We start from the raw sequence: 25,440 nt of genomic DNA on the forward strand, positions 1-25,440 counted from the left end.
TCTGTATCCACATTTTTATCTCCTGGTAACTCATGTATAACAGTTTCTACTTCTGGTTCAGTACAGGGTTTTTGCGTTCCATTATCTGTTACAAAGCATTCAACCGCTTGTGTATCCATAATACATACTCGTGTTGACTCACTCGTATTTTCTTGTTTCTCCGGTATGGGGGTATAAGGTGGTTCAGAGGATTCTTCAGTTTCTACTTCATTATCGTGTTCATTCTCATGATCAATGTACGATATTGCATTTTCACCTTGTGCATCTTTAGCACACTCTATTTCTGGTTCATTACATGCTATTTGTTTTTCGCTTTCTGATACTTCTACCGCATCTGTATCCACATTTTTATCTCCTGGTAACTCATGTATAACAGTTTCTACTTCTGGTTCAGTACAGGGTTTTTGCGTTCCATTATCTGTTACAGAACATTCTACCGCTTGTGTATCCATAATACATGCTTCTGTTGATCCGCTGATATTTTTTTGTTTCTCCGGTATGGGGGTATAGGGTGTTTCAGAGGATTCTTGAGTTTTTACTTCATTATCATGTTCATTCTTATGACCAATGTAAGATATTCCATTTTCACCTTTTGCATCTTTAGTACATTCTATTTCTGGTTCATTACATGCTATTAGTTTTTCGCTTTCTGATAGTTCTACCGCTTCTGTATCCATATTTTTATCTGATGGTAACTCATACATAACAGTTTCTACTTCTGATTCAGTAAAGCGTTTTTGCGTTCCGTTATCTGTTACAGAGCATTCAACCGCTTGTGTATCCATAATACATGCTCGTGTTGACTCACTCGTATTTTCTTGTTTCTCCGGTATGGGGGTATAAGGTGGTTCAGAGGATTCTTGAGTTTTTACTTCATTATCATGTTCATTCTTATGATCAATGCACGATATTGCATTTTCACCTTGTGCATCTTTAGCACACTCTATTTCTGGATGATTACATGCTATTTGTTTTTCGCTTTCTGATAGTTCTACCTCTTCTGTATCCATATTTTTATCTCCCGGTAACTCATACATAACAGTTTCTACTTCTGGTTCAGTACAAGGATTTTGTGTTCCATTATCTGTTACAGAGCATTCAACCGCTTGTGTATTCACAATACATGCTCCTTTTGACTCACTAATATTTTCTTGTTTCTCCGGTATGGGGGTATAAGGTGTTGCAGAGGATTCTTGAGTTTTTACTTCCTTGTCATGTTCATTCTCATGATCAATGCACGATATTGCATTTTCACCTTGTGCATCTTTAGCACACTCTATTTCTGGTTCATTACATGCTATTTGTTTTTGGCTTTCTGATAGTTCTACCGCTTCTGTATCCATATTTGTATCTCCTGGTAACTCATTCATAACAGTTTCTACTTCTGGTTCAGTACAAGGATTTTGTGTTCCGTTATCTGTTACAGAGCATTCAACCGCTTGTGCACCCATAATACATGCTCCTGTTGACTCACTAATATTTTCTTGTTTCTTCGGTATGGAGATATAAGGTGTTTCTGAGGATTCTTGCGATGTTATTTCATTATTATGTTCATTCTTATGATCAATGTACGATATTTCATTTTCACTTTGTGCATCTTTGGCACACTCTATTTCTGGTTCTTTAAATGCTATTTGGTTTTCGCTTTCGGATAGTTCTTCCGCTTCTTTATCCATATTTCTATCTCCTGGTAACTCATAGACTGATTGTTGTTTCTCAGTTGCTAAGATGTATGATGTTTGTGAAGGTTCCGAAACGGTTTTCTTAATGGCACACTTTTCTACTTGATCGGTGAATAGCGTTGGATTTTCACATTCTATATACCAAACAGTTTCTACTTCTGGTTCAGTACAATGGTTTTTTTTTTCATTATCTGGTACAGATAATTTATCTGCTTCTGTGACCAAAATACTCTGTGTATCTGACTCACTTATAGATTCTTGTTTCTGAGGTGCGGAAATATATGTTGTTTTAGAGGATTCTGTAGTTTCTGCTTCGTTATTGCGTTCAGCTGTGTACTCTATGTGCTGTTTTTCATTTTTACTTTTTGCATTTATAATACACTCTATTTTTGATTCATTAGTTGTATTTTGGTTTTCACTTTTAATTAATTTTACTGCTTCTGTATCGATACTGTTATCTGCTGGTATCTCGTTTTTAGGCTCATACCTAGTTTCATTGTAAGGTACTTGTTTCTCAAATTCAAAAGTTTGAGTAACGGTTTCAGTGCATATTTTAGGTATCTCTTTTTCTAAAGGATGGATGGTTTCAGATGGTTCTTTATGAGAGTTACATCTTATGATTGGTTTTGAGGACAGTTGACTTTCCGCCTCTGAATGCAATAAAATGACCTTTGAAGCCTCTTCAATGAAATATGTTTTAAGTTCGGGAAGTTGTGTTATATTCGATCTATTGGAATCTTCGAACGAAGTTCTTTCCAACGACGATGATAACAGTAATTTTGTTATATCCGGTGAATGTGTTTCTGCACAAATTTTATTCGGCAGCTCGTGTAAATCATTTTCATCTGCTAAATTTGTGATTGCTTTTGGAATCAATGGTGATCTCGTAGTTTCCTTAATATCTGATAATGGAACGCACTTCTCTGAGCAACTTTCGTTTATTTCTAACGAGTTTATAACTTTAGTTTCTTCTTCCTCATCTATGATATCAAGTGAGTGGTGGCTCAATTCAGGTATACGTAATTTTATTTCTGCCAAAGCTAAATCACTTAACTCTTTGATTGCATTCATTTCGAAGGGTGCTTGAATAGATGGTTGTTCTGAAGCAGGAACAGCCAACAACGGTGCTAAAGTAATTGCAGCGAGAATTTCAATAACGGATGTTCCTTGGCAAATTGACCTAGTGTCGTGACTTAAAACGGGTTCTTCAAATATTTCGACTGAACTAAATCCTGTACAACTTTCGTCGACTTCAATGCTTTCAGTAGCTTGCAATGGAGCTGTAAACATAAACGACAAACTAGAGTCGCCAGACTAAGAACGTGTAAAGTATCTTTGAAAGATACCTCTGAAGAGGGTATATGATGCGAAAATACCAATTGACACACTACATACTAGTATTACATGTATACATATTGAAAAGTTGCTCCTTTGTTTAAGATAAATTTACTGCTAGCGATGTAAGTTATCATATTTTATGTATGTATGTATGAAGAAATGTGTACGAATGTGCAAGTGAATTGGTTAATACGGTAGGATTAAAAGCTATATTTGACTTATCCTGCTTACGCGAGTAAATAAAATTATTCTTACCTGATATTGGATTATTTTCCGATTCCTGCGCCATATTAGCTTCATAACAACTCGTTGGCATCGATTTTGAACTAATTTTAAGTTCTAGAGGCGAATTATTTACAACTTTAGAATTAAACGCTTCAGTTTTGAACGACTTTTCCACAATATGATCGTTTCTAGTTTCAATATAATTGGCTTCATTTGGTGAATGTGATTTATTTGATATCAAACTAGCTGTTTCAATCAATTCGTCTAGAATCACTTTTGTATTCTGACCACCAATTAGATGTTTATTTATAATTCGATCATTATACGGATCTAAGTCTGCACATATTTGTACTGAATCATCCGTATCTGAATCAATTTCAGAGAGGTCACTGATTTCATCGGTAGTCTTATCCCCAATTTGAGCACGAACATCATCTTTAGGTGCAGGTACTAGCATACCTACACTGCCAGTTATGGAGGTTGTTAATGAAGGACGCTTCTTCCTAAAAAGCCAATTATCTTCCCAATTGCCTTCGACAAGAATACTCGAAGATACGGATGCCAAGTCTACACAATTGGGAATATATTATGCAACTTTCATTTTACAAATATACAGTAACATTTACTTACCATCCTCCTCATAATCTGTCATTGCAGCTGACAAATCGGGTAGCGGTACTGTGTGAGAGGCTATGTAATCGTTTATTGTTGATTCGCGATCTGAATCTGAAATTTCATTTAATTAATTAAAAATGCTTTAATTTGTACGTACTCGTAATGTTGTATTGTTGTTAATATTGATGCTCACCTTTGATGATCTGCAAAACACAATAGGTATTAAATTAGAAATCGAGTAAAAACGAAGAATGTAAACATTTAACTCACTTTTGATGAATGCTGTGTATCTGTATAGTTGAAAGGACTTGTAGTCTCCAATGAACTTTCAGGTGAAATGCTTCTATCGTCCATATTAAAGTTGATGTCAATGTTGCATGAGCTTAGATCGGGTGTACTTTCGGATAATTTACGGATATATCCTTCATTGTCAGCGATCTGAAACGTAAGCATTTGAAACAAGTTATACAATTGCTAATCAGCTTTAATACTTTAGGTAACCTGTCGAAATTTTTGCTACGTACGCCTACACAAATCTCAGTGTTGTATTAATAATTAAATCTCATATCGAAAATAGGTTCATTAAATACTATCATAAGAATGCGTATTTAACGTAACTGTTATACGTGAGGTGCGGTTAAAAATTAACCACATTTATCCGAAATATTACAATTTTGCTTCCAATTAATAACTTAAAAAATATATGTGTATGTATTTACATTAATATTAATCTTTATTACATACATTGGAATTCGCTTCCATTTGCCACAGTGCTCCTTATAAAAGTTTGTGAAAATTTGATATTCAAATAATTAGAAATATGTTACAGATAATTTTGCCCGTTTCTTTATTTAATTAGTACACAGCCTGGTTTATTTCTGTAGCTATTTATTTTGGTATTCGGTCCGACGTCTGCACAGTTGAGAAATTGTTGATGGACTAAACTATGGCTACTAGAACTAGCATCGGAATTGTAACGCAATATTTTAAGTGGTTTTCTTACAAATTTCTATGGTTTTATCTAGCGGAAGGAAACCTTATAAGTATTTCATTAAGGAAATTAGTAAAATATTCAAATAAACACTTATATAGGGGCAGAAGCAAGCTGTTATTGCGCAGAAAGAGAAATATCGAACAACTTGCAAAACTACCAACTGATAGTGCACTCGAAGTGGCGTAGATTTATATTGACTACTCCTGAATAGGTTCATCATCGGAAAATAATGTGTAAAGAACATATAACACCAACACATTGTAATTGCAAATCAAATACTGATTTCATATCTAATGCAAAACTGCTCTTGCTTACTATGTAATAAAAGCAATTATTCAATAATTCGAACAATTTGGGTGTAGTGAAAAAATGATGTTCACGGTACCCATAGTATAAATATAGTTACATACAAAAAATTAGCAATAAATAGAGCTGGGAAGCTAAACATAAATTAAATATATATCTACATGTTAATATGTATGCAATGGGGTTTTCAATAAGAGCCATTATGTATGGAACTCGATTTCTTTTGCATGGGCACTAAGGGCACTCTTGCAGAAGTCCAGACGTCGAACCCATTTTTCAACGGGTTTCAAGCATAAATCGGCCAATACTGCTGCAATTTAACGTTCGATATTCGTACGAAGTTCATCAATCGTCGCTGGCTAGTCAAATCGCACGACCAAGGTGACCAGATCGGACAGGACGATTATGACGATCATCAATTGGACGTAACGCTCTTAAAGCATAGGCCACTGATTCCAAATTTCGGTAGCAAATTTTAACAATATCGACTAATTATTGGATCGTACATCTTTCCATGATGAAATGGCAATTACTGAAGAGAAATGTCAAAAGGGCGGGAGATATGGCGTCGTTTGCTACCCTTATCGGTCTACTGTTGTAGCGTCCCTATTAAAAAACCCTTTACTTACATACTAGGCGAGTTAAAAAATGCAGTAGCACTTAAACGACTACTACACTCAGTTCATGTAATCAATATTTTTTATTTTTCCCTTTCACTTTACTCTAACCAAAGTTCACTGGTGATTTAGACTTACTTTACTGATTATGACTGTTTACGTAGAGCGAAATTCGGGTCAGAAAGATATGTGTATATTTCTAATAATATTTTTAACCTTGATTCGTGCAATTTGGGAAAATTCATACTTAAACATCATCATATTATTTGAATTACTGCTCTATTCACTTAAATGCATATGTATGTACACAATATGGCATTTTTAACCCACCTTAGTTAACACTGCCTTGGCCAGGAAGTCCTGATAGACCTTTGGTTCAAAAGAACGTTTAGTACGATGACGATGAGAAAGTTGTGAATGACCGTTTCCATATGTATTTTTATTGAGTTCTGATTCAGATACGTTAGCATTCGTCAGACCTGACGTTCCCAGCATTTCCGCTATTATTGATTCAACCATATTTCGAAGTCTTGCTTGTGAAATTTCGGAAAATTCAGTTAGGGTATTCTCTCTGGCTTGGTTGTCATTCAAGCCCACGGGATGTTGATGAATTACACGATTATTCAGGATGCCAGGAAGATCTGCAGTATGAAATATTCAGCGACTTAAATTTCAAATGAATAATTATCATCAAGTAAATAACAAATGATCGCGTCTTATGATTTAATTTAACAGTTACGATATTAATAGCGCGTGTTTTAATAATTTCAGACATATACATTTGTTCAAAAGTTGTTTTCCTAAAGTATTTTCGATACGATTACTTTACCTAGTTTAACTTCAATAATGTAGGCAATGTAAAAAACAGTTAGAGCAAAGACCACAAAAGCTCCTGTAATAACACCCAAAGTAAAGTCCATTATATTGTTCTTCTTCTCATGTGAACTGTCATATAATGATGCCGGGCTGTGACGACGACAATTTAAATTCAACTGTTCCTTTATATTGTCAATAGATGTCGTTGCAGTGGTATATCTACATTGTGTTATACCATATAGTGTTGAAAAGATGAGATTTTAAGCATCATTCCACCAAAAAAAGTAAATTCGGGGAAGTTCAAAAAAGTTACAGCTGTTCAAAAATGAGTGTAAATAATGAAGAAATTCGTTATATTTTGGAATTCTTGTATAAAAAAGTATGTATCAACTGTATCAGTTCGTGTAGCACAACAATGGTTCACTCGCTTCTGTTCGGGAAATTTTGATTTACACTGATGGAAAAATGGCAAAAAGTGGTCGACCAAAATGGCACATATTTGTTTATTTATTTATTAGTATAAATATAAAAAAAATGAAATACTAAGAGGCTTCTACCCAATATTTATTCTATATTACAGTTTTAATTGCGAAAAGTATTATTAAATACATACGTGCGAGCATATATGTACATACCTAGTTTATGAACTTTAGAGCCAAGTAGTAACATTAGTACTAAATATACATTTGATCGAAATGGAGTATAGCAATTTCTTTTGAACATAGCAAAATTGCATTTAATGATCGAGAAACAAGTAAGGAAGTGCTTAGTTAGGGAGCAACCAAACATTTTATACTCTTGCAATTTGCAAGAATCAAAGCCAAGGAAATAAAGTGTAAAACCAATCAAATAGAGTGCTGGACCAAATTTTCTTTCAAATTTATCTATTTTACAGTTCTGTGTCTTAATTTGTGTTCAGTTATGTCAACGCCTACTTCCCGTATAACGCAACTTCAAATTCCATTTGGTTTTGTCACTTTCCACTATAACAAGTAAAGTACCAATTAATGTATCGGAATATATATCGGGTCCAAAAATTGCCAAAAGCGGACGATATTTGTTCAAGCCCCACATACCGAATATGTGGACCCCAGTGCGAATGACCGACTTTTTATTGAAAATATCGGTCAATATGTGAGATATATTATTGAAATTTTGCTGATAATAGTATACCTATGTCAAAAATGGGTTGAATTGGGTCAATATTTCCATTAGCTCCCATCTACCTTATAGAAATATTATCTCATATATTGGCCAATATACATACTACTGTGATCAAATTGAAAGGTGAATTTGGTCCATTTTATCTCCTTCAAAGTAATATTCTCTTGCTAAAAAAATTCTAATTCGTGGTGGCCATCAGAGACTTCTTCGATTCAGCTTTTATATCCTCAATTGAGTCAAAACGGTGACCTCGGATTGGTCATGTGAATATGCTGAATAGCCAGAAGTTATATGAAGGTAAATCAGCGAATGCGGTGGTTGTGACTTTAGTTGAAAATGTGGCGAAATGATGTATGAGATGGTGCATTATCGCACTTCTTTGTTCAATAAATTTAGACATAGTAAAAATCGAAGAATTCACTTTTAGAGCCTTAAAAAACGACCCGTATCTCAAATACTAAGGAATATTTTGATGTGAAATTTAGCATAAACGACTAACAGTACTACCAACTTACAGAAAAAAAATTACCGATTTGAAAAACACGCGAAGTATAAATTAAAAATTGACTTTCAATTTGATCGCTGTAATAAAAACGTGTTACAGATTAACTCATATTCAATAATAACTAAAAGGTTATTTATTGAAATGTAAGCAAAGAAATTTTATAGAGAAAAACGAACTAAAAAAACTATAAAAATATATATTAGATGGAGAATATTAAACCGTCTCCCAAAAATTGGTGCGTTGAGTCACCAATATAACTGAGGTTACGATGGCCAACAAATATTGACAGTGTAATTTGCTAAGCTTATATTATTATTGCCTATTAATATGAAGCATTTTCTATTAATATACATATATGTTTGTATGTACATATGTATATACTCGAAAGTGGTGAATAACAAAACAAGCATGAGTGTTCAATTGTTGTTCGGAGTTTCGACGTTCATATTTTACCAGCATCACAATTAAAGGGACTTTTATTTCAACGTATATAATTATTATAGGATAAGGTTTCAAATACAAAAATTGCTTAAAACGGAATACTCAATTGATCATTAAGAACACATCAATACGCTCATTGTAATTCGGATGAGGAACTCAACTAAAAATCAGATAATGTGTAAACGATACTGCAGACTATTAGCATTTTTAGAAACTAAATATATTCACCGATTGGATGCATACTTATGCAAAGGATAATGAATATTGCAGTTTAATAATAATATGTCACTACATCAATGTTGTTCACTGGTGATCCACATTTTTTACGCTGTACAAAAAAGTAAATAAAGTATGTATTGTTACGTATACTCGTACATATTCAAATAAACATACAGATACTATACTTATGTATGTATGTCAGCAATATAAAAGGTAAGCGATAACCGAAGTGAACTAAGTTCAGCGGCAAAGTAACGTATACGCCTTGTGTGTATGACGCTATTCGTTATCTTCTAAAGATAAACAAGTTTGGTTTCGTATACGAAATTGTTTTAATTTGGATTAACTTAAATTTTTTCATTTTTGGTTGAGTACTCTTTTAGTCTATTTTTGGGTGTTTAACGCAATTATGAATGCTTTACATTTTATATAATATATGTGTATATTTTATTGCACAAATGTTTATTAATTTTCGAAGCCGCTCATCTTTAGCACAAAATAAAAAATATTAATTATGTTATCATCCATTAATAAATATGAGCGGCAAGAGTATATTCCTTAGTTTTAGTTATTAAAAATCAGATTCAACCACGTTTATTTGTTCGGTTATTTAAACACCTCGACGCGCGCAACTCATCTGAAGAGAAATGACACTTTGCACAGGTACTGACATCGGCCCCAGTGATTGTTCGGTTTCTACTGTAGTTCGGTAGTTCTCTATGGTGAATTTGTTGTTGTATGTGCTATTGAGTTGAAATATTCATATTTCTTGTTCTACTGATAGCAACATTTTATATTTTTTTATATTTTCATATTGTTATTGTGAGCTGATATCAGTAAACGTTCTACGCAACTTTTAGTATATTTAGCTCTCTATCCATGTTGAGGAGTGTTAATATTATTACAGAAATAAGACTCTACTCAGAAAATACATATTTAGTGACCGGTTCTCTATTTCAAACAATATGTTTAGCTAAAAGATATTTTCATAATAATCATTACATAATTATTTCTTTGTATTCATACACATGTGTGTATGCATGTGGCTTATGATAACATACATATATGTACATACAAACATCTGTATGTAACTATTATAATAACTCAACGATTACTTCCGCCCAATCGGCGCGAGGGGTGCTATCTGCATTCGTGCGGAATTAGCCGAGTCATGAAAGGTAAGAGTTTTTTTTAAGTGCCAAGGGTTAAAAGCTACGTTTAAAAATATTGTCAAGATTTTATTTATTAAGAGAAGGCAGTATTGTCTTTTTAATTTTACAAAGTAAGTCAGATAAATAAAATTTGTAGAAATAGGAACTAAAATCATAACATATGCGGCGAAATGGTACGTTTAGAGTTAAAATTTGAAGATTTTAACAGTAAGGGTCTCAACTGTCTCAAAAAGGTAACCGTTATGTTAAATTTAATTTTGGATAACAGAAAATAACTGTAAAAAACTTCTAAGCGCAAGTAGATTTATAAATTTCAAACGTCTAGTATATGGCGGTGGACTGAACCCAGAATCCTATCGGAAATGCCTTAAGGCGAACAATAACATTTTGTTTTTGAATAGAACTGATAACTAGAGTTCCATACCACAGAACCATATTCTAATATTTATTTACTTAAGTCTATGAACATTGATTCTTACTGATTATTAAAATAATATTAATATAACTTAAATTAGAATGAGAAAAATCAATTAGAACTTTCTCAGAAATCAAGTTAAGCACACGCACAGCACGCTTTAGAGGGTCATAATCAGCAAATTTAGTTTTCGTTTTTACAGTAAAATAGGGAATAGATCTGAGACAACGCTGAGGAATATTGAAATTCATTTTTCTTAACAAACAATAATAACATTAAAAATAAACCAAATCGTAAAAAGTTTTAATAACATACGGATCTCTAAATACTTTATACCAGCGTTTAAAAAAACTAAGAAGACCCTTTGCTTTCAAAAATATGGTATCGATATTAAGACGAAAAGAGAATACGGCAAAACTGGCAGTTATGCCCATCTTAAATATAATTCAACTTTGGTATGTAAGGTAATTAATTCTACTCACAATTTTTACTTTTTGATAATTGTGTGACCCGTATTTGGTCTAGCGAATTGCCCAACAGCTTAGCTACCACTTCCTCCACATATTCGCGTATTTTCGTTTTTTGATCTGAAGTAATAGCAAAAGAATTTGCTCCAACTTGGCTTACGCTTTCGAAATCTGTAAGAATATATGCAAATTCGTCAAAACAGAAAATATTATAATTCACATACATATACATATGTATACATTTCAACGTTTTCATATTATATTACATAGGCGGCTTTACAATTATATCAAATAACACTCACTTGTGGAACTTTCATTATAATCTTTTATCGGTATATAAATTTCACTTCGTGCTCGTACTGGATACGAATGGTTTTGGCGGCTGAAGAACATTTGTTCTGTTATCCAAGACTGTGTATGTGTAAGCGATTCCTTCGAGAAATGGCATATTTGACATTCCCGCCGACCAAATTTTGGAACGAAATTTGAGCATTTGGTACCGTGACATATTCTTTTATTGCATAAAAAGCATGTAATAAAGCTAATGCACATTGGAAAAAGTTAAATAACAATTATATAATAACTTTTGAAAGCATTCCGTAGAAGAGCATACCTTTTAGAATCAATTATATTGATTGGACAGGAGCAAACATTACAAATGTTATCAATAACAGGTTCCTTTTTAGCGATTCGTCCTTCACCAATTTTACTAAAATATGAGAGATAGTTCAATTAAATGTCAAAAAGGTAAAGAACTAGTTCTATTATGATCTGGTAGATATAACATTGAACGAAAAGAATATTGAATAACGGAGTTTGGTTCATCTAACGGTTGTTTGTAAAACCTAAAATTAATCGATATACGTAAATATGTATATAAAGGATTAGGATGACGGGACGAGTTGAAATGCGGACGAATTTAGGTCCGTCCATCCAATTTTTTCGGCACCTTCCCCAACAGTGCGACAATGGTGGAAATGAAATGATAACTTCGCCCACTACCTACATAACGGTTGTGTCGAAACTAAAAAACTTACATATAGACCTATACGAGTGTAAGCCGTATAGGTCAATCGGAAGTTGAAAATGTGGTTATTTGGTATTTGGTATTTATACACATCTGCTCAAAATAATAGTTACACGATAAAACTTAGTACTCTCAACAGTTTAAAAAACTTCTTACAGGCTATATGCGACAAGTTATGCTGTAAGTTTAATTAAGATAATATGGCATCGCCCTTTCTAAGAGAATGAAGCATATGATCCCTCGAATTAATACGTGTGTCAGTTTTGCGTGAATTCTCAGAAAAAAAAAATTACCCAATATAATAGTTACACATAAGTGAACTTAGCTTTTTGTGAAAATAAAACTAATTTTATGTACTTTTTCAAGTTTTTTTATCGGAATTGGTAAGTTTTCTTTCATTATAGCTTAAAATGCTGCAGAGAATTTAAATTATTTTTTAATCAAATGGGTCGGAAGTCACATTGCACTGTTGAAGAAGCCCGGCTGGTTTCAAACCTCAGAAAATCGCTTCGGGAAATTGGGAAATTAATGGAAAGGTCTCATAATTTATGTTAAAAATGCTTTAGAGCGAAAATCTCGTAGGGAGACTCGTGGAAGGCCACAAAAAAAAAAAACGCGTACAGTTCTTGATCGCCACATTGTAACTCTTTGTAAAAAGGACCCATTCAAGTAGTCTAAGGTGATAGATGGACAGATGGAGCATGGAGGTGGAAACGTCATGGTGTGGTTAAAAAATATTTTGAAGATAGTAATGTTAACGTTTTGAAGTAGCCAAGTCAATCCCCGGATTTAAATCCAATAGAAAACCTATGGGGAGAACTAAAAAAAAATTTGGCGAGTCAATCTTTCTCTAACAAAGACCAGTTATGGGAGTGCATACAAAAAACTTGGTATGAGATACCTAAAGAAACCTGTCAGACTTTAATCAGTAGTATGCCCAAACGAATAAATAAAGTAATCCAGAATAATGGTGGATATACTGGCTATTAACTGTGTAATGTTAAATATACAAAGAAACTGTTTTATCATAATTTGTTTTTCCAAAATAATTGTCTTATTAAAAGTGTACCTATTTTTTTGAGCAAGTTTGTTTAGCTATGAAATGTTTTTGGATCTACATTTATTTGTTTTGCTTTTTGTTTAAATGACGTTTATTTAAATAAGCTTCTAAATATTTGAAAAATATAAGTACGTTTGCGTTTTTCTTAAAAATTTAAATACAACTTTTTATTCAAGAGCTTTACTTGAAAAAGTATTGTGTAACTATTATTTTGAGCAGGTGTGTATGTATATTCGCTTTCGGGAATTCAAATCATATTTTCACTTATCAGCAATAACAAGTGCGCACTGCTCATATGTATGTACATACAACATACATACACATGTAGATATGTCACCCGCAAAAATTACAAATATTGTTCTACAAAAACAACAAATGCATGAAATAGCATCACACAAGTCAATATGACAGCCAAATAGTCGATGCCCAAGTTTGTACAAAACCACACAACAACCACATTTTCATTCACGAACGCAAGCGCACTTTCAACTCGCTTCATTCATAAAAGCAAACACCATAGGGGTATTCTCTTGCCCCTGCAAAACGGTGCAGATATTTCCACAACAACAAACACACGCAGAAAATTATTTGCAATGGCAGTAAAATATGTCAGACCAAAACCCATGTTTATTCTTGTGCAATGGCAACAACACACGCAGAAAATTATTTGCAATGGCTGTAAAATATGTCAGACCAAAACCCATGTTTATTCTTGTGCAATGGCACGTAAAAAATAATTGCAACCCCGCGCTAGCTGTGATTTTACTTAAATACATATATTGACGTTAAATTGTTTAGGAAGATAAATTTTAAATAGATTTTATAATTTTTACTTAAATATAAAGATTTGTACAGTTTTTTGTTAAGAATAAATTCAGAAGGTGCGCCAATTCACAATAGCCATGTACAATAAAATAACCTAATTAGCCGTTCATATATCACTATATTCTGCAAACGGCGCTCTCGTGCTCTTTTATATGTATTTCGGTATAGGATTTTTGCAATCTGCAATTTAGCAAGAGCAAGAGAATCCCCGTCATTACATCTCCCTGAGCATGCCTTTGCCTACAAGCGTCTTTTCACGACGGTGGCAAAAGCTAAAAATCATAAATTGAACAACGTTTTGATGCTTCTTCACAGAAAGAAGTGAGAAAAGTGGCAACATAGCTGTTGTCGATGTATGTATAATATTTATCAATTCTAAAATATTTTTTCGTGGCTCGTAAAAATCTGCGTCGATATGTAAAAACGCTTATACGTATACATATGTACATAAATATTTACGCAAGTTTATTGGCAAAGCTGTTAGGGCGGCAAGGGAAGCGGTGACAATTGGCGATCGTTCCTTTGTGTTTGTAAATTTGTCTACATGCAACATATATACTATATGTTTGTAAATATGTACACTCCCTTGCTTCATGCGAAATTTCGTTGACACGGACAACCAATAACAAAATTCACGTGTTGTGGAAGAGCCAGTGTGTCGAAGAACTAATGCGACGACAAAGCGCCACTACATTGTGTTGTTGGTATAAAAACCGAGCTGTGCCGAAAACACAAACGAACGATTGCCAATTGCCACTGCTTCCCAACAAACCAGCGTAAATATGTATAGTATATTTATGTATGAGCTTGCATACATATTATATTGACAAAGACTTTTGCAAGCCGCGTAAAAATATATATACATATATATGTATATGCTACGTATAGACTACTACTTAATATAGCGTGGCGATCGTAACCACGGCCTGTGTCGCCTCGCCGACAATCATGTTTACCCGCGCCTATAGATTTTTCACATCAACAACTGGTGCTTAATTAGGGGCAGTGTAATTTTTTGTTCGACTGTTATTTGTTATTTTATTTCATAATATTCGATCGGTTTGGAAATCTACATACATATTATATAATAGAAAGTGGTATAAGTTACACCATTTATAACTCAAGAATGGCTGAACCGATTTGGTTGAAAATTGGTGGGTAGGTAGCTTAGAACCAGGGTAAGGACATTGAATACAGGATCCGGCACTCAATGTGTAACCAACTTCACACCGTTCGCGCAGCTGTCGCACTGGAATCAGCTGTTTATAAATTTGCTGAATGACAGTTCGGAGTATTGTTCACAAGTGCTCAAAAACGTTTTGCCAAAAGTGAACGCAAAAAACAGTGATCAGCGATGGAATTCAAACGTAATAGTGTGATTACTTTATATTTAGCTGGAAAATCACAACCAGCAATTGTTCGTGAGCTCAAACACCTTAATGTGAATAAAGTTTTTGTTTATCGCACCATCACTCGTTACAATGATAATGGTAACATCGCAAAACGCCATAGGAGTGGTTATCAAAAGACTGCAACGTCACGTGAGATGGTCCAGACAGTGAAGAAGCGACTTGAGCGAAATCCACGACGAAATGCCAATCAAATGGTTAAAGAACTGAAAATATCCGACCGCAGCATCCGACGCATATTGAAAAATGAGCTCAAGGTCAAGCCTTACAAGTTCCAAAAGGTCCACGATCTCACACCGAAGCAGAGCAACAACCGAAAGCGGTCAAATTCCGAACATTATGTTATCTAACGAAAAATTTTTCCAATTGAGCAATTCGTAAACTCTTAAAACGATAAGGTTTACTTGACCGACCGTTCATATGAGAATCTTAATCATCGGTTGGCCACAAGGAGGCAGCACCCGCCAAAGATAATGGTTTGGGCCGGTGGTCATATCGACCAAAAGTGAATTGGTCAAGAATTTATGATTATTTTCACACATTTTGTACTTTAAAATAAATACAAATAACTTTCAACCCGAATTTATGGCTTTTTTAATTGCAGCATTTCGGTTTTTGCCGTCTAAACGTGTCAGCTGATTGCTCTCTCACAACCCAGGGTTGCTAATATCTATATACTGTAGTAATTATCAACTTTTATAATTCAATCTGTTCAATATGTGTAAAATTTTCTTAAGATAACTCAAAATTGGAGTCGAATACTATTATTTATACATATATAAACTATTTTTAATAGATTGCGTAGCGTTTTTGACTGTTCCTGCTATAACTCTTGCCAACAGGTGCTACTTCGGACTCAGTAGCAAAGTCCTCTCTCGACGAACAAAAACCAAACTCTATAAGTCACTCATAATTTCCGTCCTGCTATATGGTGCAGAGGCTTGGACGATGACAACGACTGATGAGTCGACGTTGCGAGTTTTCGAGAGAAAAGTTCTGCGAAAGATTTATGTTCCTTTGCGCGTTGGCCACGGCGAATATCGCATTCGATACGATGCGATGATATATGTAGATGGTAGTTGTAGTATTATCTACATATGTACCAGGCACAGTGAAGCGTGGACGAGTTCTCTCGTTAATTAATAATACAGCTTTATTAATTTTATTACATTGTAACTGAACATTTAAATCACTTCGAAATACTTTATTATGGTTTACATATGATTGATATCCATATTGTTACATATATAATATATGTATTATATTATATAATATATAATATATTAACATAATATTGTTTGTGATTGTTGTGGTCTGTTTGCTAGATTTTTCCAGCAACTTTTCTGCTGTACATACAGTGTACATACTCTATGTAACGTCACAGACACTATTTGTAACAAATTTATTTTGTAAAGGAATAGACTTAACTTTAAATGCAGTAATTGACTCAAAACCGCGAGGATGTCCTCTAATGCCATATCCTCCAATTTTCCTCCAATATTCCGTTATACGTCTTCTCCCCGTATAATAAAAACTCCTTATAACGTAAAAAAATTTGCGGTCCCTTGAATACCGTTCCATAGAGTTTCCACTGTATACGTATAAAATGCTTAATATTTTGATACTTTCCCTTCCACAACTACATGTTATTTACGCCGTTAGCAAATGACCCTTTCAAGCTGCCTTCGATGTTGTAGTTGCACCCGGAATTGGGTTAATCTTTCCTGTTCTAGACGCCACACTTGGTGTCGATAGTATGTCTGTCTTCGTGTCCATCGTTCGTAATTATTACGTAAATCTCCATAGTAGATGTCCTCTTCATATTCACTCACATTGTTATCGTTAGCTTCACTGCGTCCGAATACATCGACTCTACTAAGACCAGTAAGAGTTAGCTTCCACAAGACCACTTCAAATGCGCAAACCATGAAAAGAAACATCAGCACGGTAAAATTTACATGGTTAGAGGCTATTAGCATTTCCCAGTTGGCGTTAAACGTTGTTAATATAACCATATTGCCGGAAAATCGTTTCTCTGGAATTATTTTTCTTTATAATTATATTCTCTATATAATGTCTAAAATTTATTCCAGAAATTGTGGTTACTTTTTTCAAAATTTTGGTTTCTTTCGAGACCTCTTAAAAACGTTTGTTGCAATATTATGTTTGTCCACACAACTGATTCGTGTTTCTTCAATGCTAAAGCTTTTGCACAAAACTGTTTGTAATAATATACATACATACATATGTACTTCGTTTGTTTGCCTGCGCTGCGTATCTGCGACCGATTAGACCGACAAGCGCTGTCGCGATGCCTTTTGTGGTTTGCTCTTGCATTTGAAGACTCAAACCCGCTTTTTCCACTGTTGACAACGGTAGTTGCGTCTTAAGCTGGTCTGTTTAATTCATGAACTAGCAGGTAATTTTTAAAAGATTTTGCTAAGTAAATGAGTAGGATTTTTTGTTGATTATTATTAATCTCTGGCTCAACTATTTTATTTTATATGAACTTATTTATTTTATATAAATATTTGGCATTCGGAACATTGATATACTCTGTTATTGAATAATACCAACAAAAAAAATTTTTAAAAATTTCACCCGTATGCACAAATACAATTAGTATATGTATGGTATAATCAAAATTTCTTCACTTTACACCAGCAAAGTATAAATCAAGTCTGGAAAATTTATTTCCTCATTTCTTCAAAAATTTTTATTTTGTTTCAAGACGCTAAAGGAGATAAACCTGTTAAGTCAGCTTTCGATTTCCGCATAGACAACATAATATACTCTTATTCGTATACATTTGCGTCTACATCTGGTGTACTGTTTTTATACTCTGCAACCAGTTGCTACAGAGTATTATAGTTTTGTTCACCTAACGGTCTCACATAAAACTAAGCGTAATAGATATAGGGTTATACATATGTACGTATATAGTATAAATGTTTAAGGTGACGAGAAAAGTTGAAATCCGGGTGGCTGTGTCTCTGACCATCCATCTATCCGTGCAAGCTGTAACTTGGTAAAATTGAGATATCTTGATGAAATTTGGTATGGGGGGTTCCCTAGTACAAAAAAAAATTCGAGTTCGTAGATGGACGTAATCAGACCACTGTCACGCCCACAAATCGTCATTAACCGAAAATCTATTAAGTGTCATAGTGTAAGCACTAAATTAAGATATAAAACTATAATTTGGCACAAGAGACCGCAGTAGCAAGAGCACCTGTGAAAAAAAGTGGGTGTTAAATTCCACTTGATTCTTTCACTTTTCAGTACGCAATTTAATAAGTAATTAAAAAACGAAGTATAATAATTCTTATAAAGTATGCCAGCTCCCGACTAAAAATTGTCCAAATCCAACCAAAACTGTTCATCCCCTAGGTACCGAAGATGAGGACCCCAGTACCTATATTTGATTTTTAACCGAAAATATCGTTCCATCTGTGAGATAGGCAAATTATATTCAGGGTCAATACTTCCTAAGCCCCCATATATTTAATATGAAGATTTTCGAACCACTAAGTGACTTTATACCGCATATTTCGGCCATTGTTTGAGTTAACTCAATGAAAATTACAGAACATATTTTACTCATAAAAATATACCTTTGTGCTTAAAATAGATTCCAACTAGGGCGAAAACTTAACCCACCCCCATTTAAGTAATATCAGGATTTTCGAATATCTGGCTGATTTTGCTTCATATGATTGGTGATTGTATGTAAGCCACCTTAATAATTACCCAGGTAACATTGAGTATATAGCACATCAGTGTTATATGGGATGAGGAAAAATAGATAAAATAGGGTCGATACTACCCCAACTCGCATGTACTACATATAATGATTTTCGTTTTTCTAACAAACCTTACGTCGAATATGTCAGTTAGTTTCTGAGTTATATCCAGTATATGTATGTATATATAAAACTTCTTGGATTCCGATCCTGTGGTTGACATTTTACGCTATAAGGTATCTCCCTGGCATTAATTTATCCGAGTTACATGAGTATAAAATGTTCGGTTACACCCGAACTTAGCCCTTAGCCCATATTACTACGAATATTATTTGGAAAATCTTGTGTGTGGTTAGTTCACAATTAACTAAAAATTAAGAAGTAAGGATTTGACGAACCTTATTTTGGGAAAGTAATAGATTTTTTTTTACCAGCCCTTAATATTATAACAATTTCATTGTTGTTCTGACTGTACAAAAAGGGACATATAGTATGCTCTATATATTTCTTTCCTTCAATTATTATTTGGAAAATAGTGACATAATAATTGTTTTTAATGTTAGGACTAGAAACAACAAAAATTATAATTTGCCTTTTTTTCAATATACATACATAGGTCTTAGTTTGAAAGATTAGCTTCTCATTGTCGCTAAATTTCTTTCTAGCGAGCATTTTCTTGAAGTCGGAGAAGATTTGGAGAAACCTATAGACGCGGAGCAATTCCGATCTTCAATTCATGTTACAATCGTTTTCATTGGCTTGGGATACTGTACATTATCCCATTGAAACAGCACTTCTTTAAAAAAAAACCGTTCTTCTCCGATTTCCATTAAACATTCAAATAATGCTAGATACAGGTATGTCATAGCTTTCTTATTTTCAAGGTAGTTTATTAAAAATTATTCAACTGCCTTGCTGGCTGTTGCGTCTTGGAATCGGTATCCTCTATTTGCAATAACAAATAGTGTTTGGTTTGTGACCTCGTGCGCATGGATCTTTACCTTACCCAAATATTAATGAACGATATACTTAAATTGTCGGGTTAGAAACACTGATATTGCAGAATGGCGGAAAATAATAAACGCAACAAATAAAGGCATACCAGGAACAACAACTACTAATATCTTGACAACCAACGCTTTGACAGAGAAAATTACTTTGAAAATCAAGACTGTTGACGGAGTCCACGTCAAAAACAGCCATGAATACCCACCAATGTACCCCTACAGCGCAAGAAAAGAAAGAAACACCTAAGTCAAATGACGAAAATTGAGTACTAGCTAAGGATAGAAAAAAGGTAAGAAAATAGAAAATCGCTATATAGTTGGGGCGTTCACAACCTGACTTAAAGCATTGTAAAGTCGTAAAATTTAAAATTTTTACACCCAAATTTTACTCCCAAACATTTTTTTATCATTTACTTTTTACGACAAATGACGGCTAATTTTCGAAGCGATTTTAACCAGATTGATATAGTTTGTTGTTGATTTGATCTAGATCCTTTACAGCATATGATTTAAATGAATATTTTCGAAGATACTACAGATTTAACAATTGGGGGACGTAGCGTTTGCAGTGGTACCGGGAGCGTCGAAGGTCACGGTTCTCCCTATAGCAATTTGAATTTAGCAGCGATCATCGAACACGTTTATTATTGGAGCCCTCCAGCCAGGAATATTTAAACGAAAACGATGGAGTACAATTTCAAACTGACCCTTCCTCAAAAATAATACAATTGCTAAATATTTGAAACAATAGAAAAGAACTGCAACCACATACGGTTTTACTACGATTAAAGAGCCCTCAAACACTTCTCAGAATCAATTATTCGTTGTTTTTGTTAGATTATGAATTTGCAGACACCCTCTTTGCACAGAACTTTCGCTTCTTTAGGGCGTCGTTGTTCTCGGTGCTCATTTCGCCTCTTTCCAATTTAGGAAATCTCTTTCCAACGATGGATTTGACTGGTGCAGAGCCCAAATTCAACAGCATTTACCCCCAAAAAGCAATACTTTATTAACACAGTAAATAATCCTTTTTTTTGTAATCTAACACAAGTTGCTTCACAAAAATGCTATATCTCATTAACTAATAATTATAATCTAACTAATAGAAATCATATAGATGAAAGTAGTAGTATTATCTATGTATCAGCCACAGTAAAGCGTGGACGGATTCTCAGGTATAAGAATAAAATAATAAATGATTAAGAATTAGATGAAGAGCTGGAAAAGTCAGAGGCTAATACCTCTTTCAACCAATCGACACCTATAACGGATATCAAAATATCGCTAGAAAGCTGTAAAGAATTCACCAGACTAAGTAATATATTGTCCAAGGAACATATCAATATATCCTATTTAAAAACTACTAAATATCTCAGCCTCATCCTCTGCAGGGGAATTCCTAGAAGAACTCATGGAAGCACTTCACTTGGTTCTCAGCAAATTTCAGCGGAGATACAACTACAACAGCGGCTATACGCTATAAACAGCTTGCAGCAGGCATGGATAAAATTATTCTCATAATGATGTTGAAGCTAAAGGAACCAATGGTTCCAATGTTTGAAAAGATATACATATAAGCCGACATTAAACTACAATCAAACACAACAGCTGTGTTGCACGATTTGTTAAAGTATCACGTTCCATGTGAAATTTGTGGCAACTTAGGCAAAAGTATAGAGTTCTAGTTGTTAAAAATTTGGCAATTGTTGTGCGCAAAGTGAAATAAATTGGAAACATAAATTTTGTGATTGCTCCACTGATATGGAAAATGAAAAGGCGAAATAGTTATTTACAAAAAAAATATATATATTTATTTTATAATATACATACATATGTACATTCAGATATCTAAAAATATATGTGTTTATTTTATATTTAAGCGAAAAATTTAGTAACAGCTAAAAAATTTATGGTACATGGTCGGCTAGAGCCGGAATTCGTTGCGGGGACGAGGCAGAAATCGGTTCAGCAAAGTACTCTAAAAAATGGAAATGTGGACCCGAAAATCACGCAATAGAAGGAAGTTATCCAAAAAGAAATTTTTAAATTTGCTTGCGTCGTACAAACGTATAAAAAAAGCAGAACAAGTCAAGTTGGGACGCCAGAACACTGGTTTGTGATTATCTTGATAATGTCTACGGCAGACGACACTCCATTCAACCGCCAGAGCAAAACCTGCAGTCTTCTCTTCGAGGTTTAAACGAAATTTTTGATGAGAACGACAGTGGTTCGGATGGAATGGACTTGGAAAGGAGTATTGCAAGGACGCCCAGTAAACAGAGTAGTACTTGAGTAAATGAAACGCTCATATTTTTTAAAGAAGAAACTGCCAAAGAACAAAATCGTCATTAGAAAGTACTGAAGTTATGGGAAAAATGGAAATCAAAAAATAGATTATTAAAGTTACGGAAGAGTTGAGAGAAGTGTGTTATACTTAATATTCCTGAAATTACTATGATTTTATTTATTAAATATTATTTAACAGCATACATACATAGTATATTCATGTTTAGCCCAAATACATATGTATGTATGTATATCATATAAAAAAATTAAATGAATTCAATATAAAAACGAGAAATATATGAAAATAAAAACCCTTGTGAAACAAACAACAGTTTTAAGCTATTCCATTTTTCAACGGCTTCAACAGCGTCATTGATACTTTCAATATTCGTTATAAAAATGGGTTAAATCTTAGCTCTAGCCCCACATGTACTTAATATAATATAAAGATGTTCGAACTTACGGGTGGCTTTGTACCGCACATATCGACCAATATGTGAGTTGTCTCAATGAAAATGGTAGAGCGTGTTTTACTCATAACCGTGTATCTTTGTGCCAAAATAAATTTGAGCGAAAACTTGACCTAGCCGTCATATAACTAATATCAGATTTTTCGAGCCGTATGATTGATTTTTTGGTATGTGGCATAGTAATAGTATGTAGTATTGGATGTAATAGATAAAATCGTTACTTCCACAACTTCCATATACTTCACATAATGATTTTCATTTTTCTAACAAACTTTTTGAGTCTGTCAACGTATGAGTTATACATATGTTGTATGTAATATACTTATGTACGTATATAAAAAATTGCTTGGATTTCGATCCTCTGGTTGAGGTTTTGTGCTTTAAAGTATTTCCCTGGTTTTGATTCGTGCAAGTTGCAAGAGCACAAAATGTTCGGTTGCACCCGAAATTAACCCTTCCTTACTTGTTTTGAATCGTTGATAATTGTGACTGTACACTAACTTTTTCCGGAAAGGACGCAGTGAATTGCATGGAAATATCTTCTGGAGCTTATTTAATGTCAAAAGCGAAACATGAAATCATCTACGATTAGCCTCAACATATCCACTGTATTGACTTTGGACTTTCCCTTTGACATTATATGTATGTCTGTCAATATGTTTAGAGATATTTATATGAAACTAAATCGATACGTTTTCTTCTCCACAACGTTATTTTAAAATCAGTAAATTTTCACAATTGATATGTATGTATTTTCTAACTTCCATCGAATGTGATTTGCACATTTCCAGAATCTCGATACACAAAGAATTTAGGACAATAATGCATGAGTTATGGATAATTAATGGCATTTTTCACTTAATTTTTAAGTGAAAAAACTAATGCATTCAAAAATATATTTTTTTTAATAGGAATAACGGACATTTTCTAGTTGAATGATAGTGATAAGTAAAAACTTATTTAAGCGATTAAAATTTTTTGTGATATACATATACAGAGAAACTTCTCCTAACGGACACCTCTATTAGAAGGACACCTCCCTTGGGCGGACATTTTTTCATGCACCAAATTTTAAATACAATTTTCAGAACAAATCGCCCTCCTTTAGGCGGACACTCTCTTGGCCGGACGCGGACAGTTCATTGCTACAAAGTTGGACGAAACCCCTCTACTAAGCGGACACGAAGCTCTTATCGACGGACATTGACTTCTGTTTTCATAACAAATCAATCAAAAACCTCTCTTGGGCGGACGCGAACCCCTCGTAAGCGGACAAAATATGAGAATGTGTGTATGGCGTATGTATAAATAACAGATTATAAGAAATGAAAAAAGGGGACTTCCCGAATTCAATGTAATCTGTTTATGAAGCGCATGCTTAGGTTTTTTGTTCAGTGAATTGGGTTTAGTGATTGTGTAAACATTTATGTACATAATGCGTAAGATGGCGAGGTCAAACCTGAGCTTAAAAGAAAAAATTGAATTAATCAACGTTAGTGAGGAAAACAATTTGTCTSTSCGCRCATTGGCYGAAAGGTAAGTTTTAATATTAAAATCGTGCAAAAATTATTAAAAAATTTCTTTTTGTGTGTACAATTTTTTTAAATCAAACACAATCGTTTAGTACTACAAAATTTAGTATTATTTTCCTGTTTCACATATTTTTGCAACATAATTATAAATACACTGAGTTCCTGTTGGAATACGTTATTGAAAATGCGCCCAATTTTTGTTATCAGGTTCAAAATTGGAAAAACGCAGGCTGCGCTGGTTATTAAAAATAAAGAAGAAATTCGAACAAAATGGATGTCTGGRAGCAATGTCGAATCAAAAAGGTCATTCATGAAAATCGATGGAAAAAAAGTTGATGAAATGTGTTTAGACTGGTTCAATAAGGCAYGAAGCCAAAACATTCCAATATCTGGACCAATAATCCAAGAAAAGGCAAGAGAAATTGCCCGAAAGCTGGGGATTAATGATTTTGTGGCTTCTAACGGTTGGCTACAAAAATGGCGGAGCCGTCATAATATAACATTCAAATACATTTGTGGTGAAAGTGCTGCTGTTGATATGCAAGATGTGCAGCAATTTTTAGATAAACTACCATCATTTCTGATTGGTTATAGCCCTAGGGATGTCTACAATGCGGACGAGACAGGCCTTTTTTTCAGAGCTTTGCCAAACAAAACATTGGCTCTTAAAAATGAAGTATGCCGTGGAGGTAAACTGTCGAAAGAAAGGTTGACTGTCTTGCCTTGTGCAAATATGGCAGGGGAAAAAGAAAAACCCCTTGTCATAGGGAAAGCTGCGCGACCGAGAGCGTTTGCATCAATAGATTTAAAAAAGCTTCCAGTAAATTGGCAGTCCAATAAGAAAGCATGGAWGACGYGTGAAGTGATGACACAGTGGTTGAAAGAACTCGACAAAAAAAGAGTTGAAAAACAGAAAAGTACTTTTATTTTTAGACAACGCAGCATCCCACCCCCGAGATATAAGTTTGAAAAATGTTAAGATACTATTTCTGCCTAGTAACACTACTTCAGTTTGCCAGCCTTTGGATCAAGGAATTATTCAAAATTTTAAAATTCACTACCGAAACTCTCAGGTTAAAAATATTTTGGTAAGCTGGTTCGCCAA

General features: G+C 34.0%; 2 protein-coding genes and 1 long non-coding RNA gene across 3 annotated transcripts in view; all 3 read right to left on the reverse strand.

The window, feature by feature from the left end:
- Positions 1–5: 5 nt before the first annotated feature.
- Positions 6–25,440, reverse strand: part of LOC108972034 — a gene marked incomplete at its 3' end in the record, with an annotated part of 41,805 nt that continues 16,370 nt past the window's right edge. The window contains exons 5-13 of the mRNA XM_018938461.1: positions 11,590–11,685; positions 11,279–11,517; positions 10,992–11,147; positions 6,108–6,418; positions 4,131–4,298; positions 4,054–4,063; positions 3,876–3,971; positions 3,276–3,812; positions 6–2,962 (exon numbers count right to left, since the gene is read on the reverse strand). Of these exons, the coding sequence (XP_018794006.1) occupies positions 6–2,962; positions 3,276–3,812; positions 3,876–3,971; positions 4,054–4,063; positions 4,131–4,298; positions 6,108–6,418; positions 10,992–11,147; positions 11,279–11,517; positions 11,590–11,685 (4,570 nt within the window). The remainder of the gene's footprint in view (positions 2,963–3,275; positions 3,813–3,875; positions 3,972–4,053; positions 4,064–4,130; positions 4,299–6,107; positions 6,419–10,991; positions 11,148–11,278; positions 11,518–11,589; positions 11,686–25,440) is intronic.
- On the reverse strand, positions 8,567–9,567 carry LOC108972045. Its single transcript, XR_001993600.1, has 2 exons — positions 9,108–9,567; positions 8,567–9,031 (listed from the first exon to the last, which is right to left on the reverse strand). It is a non-coding gene; the product is annotated as an uncharacterized LOC108972045 (long non-coding RNA).
- On the reverse strand, positions 16,707–17,384 carry LOC108972044. Its single transcript, XM_018938482.1, has one exon. It carries the CDS (start codon positions 17,310–17,312, stop codon positions 16,956–16,958), a length of 357 nt encoding a protein of 118 aa, XP_018794027.1. The 5' UTR covers positions 17,313–17,384; the 3' UTR covers positions 16,707–16,955.

This window comes from Bactrocera latifrons, unplaced genomic scaffold, assembly GCF_001853355.1.
Source record: "Bactrocera latifrons isolate USDA-ARS-PBARC rearing strain unplaced genomic scaffold, ASM185335v1 scaffold_373, whole genome shotgun sequence".
In the NCBI taxonomy this organism is placed as follows: domain Eukaryota; kingdom Metazoa; phylum Arthropoda; class Insecta; order Diptera; family Tephritidae; genus Bactrocera; species Bactrocera latifrons.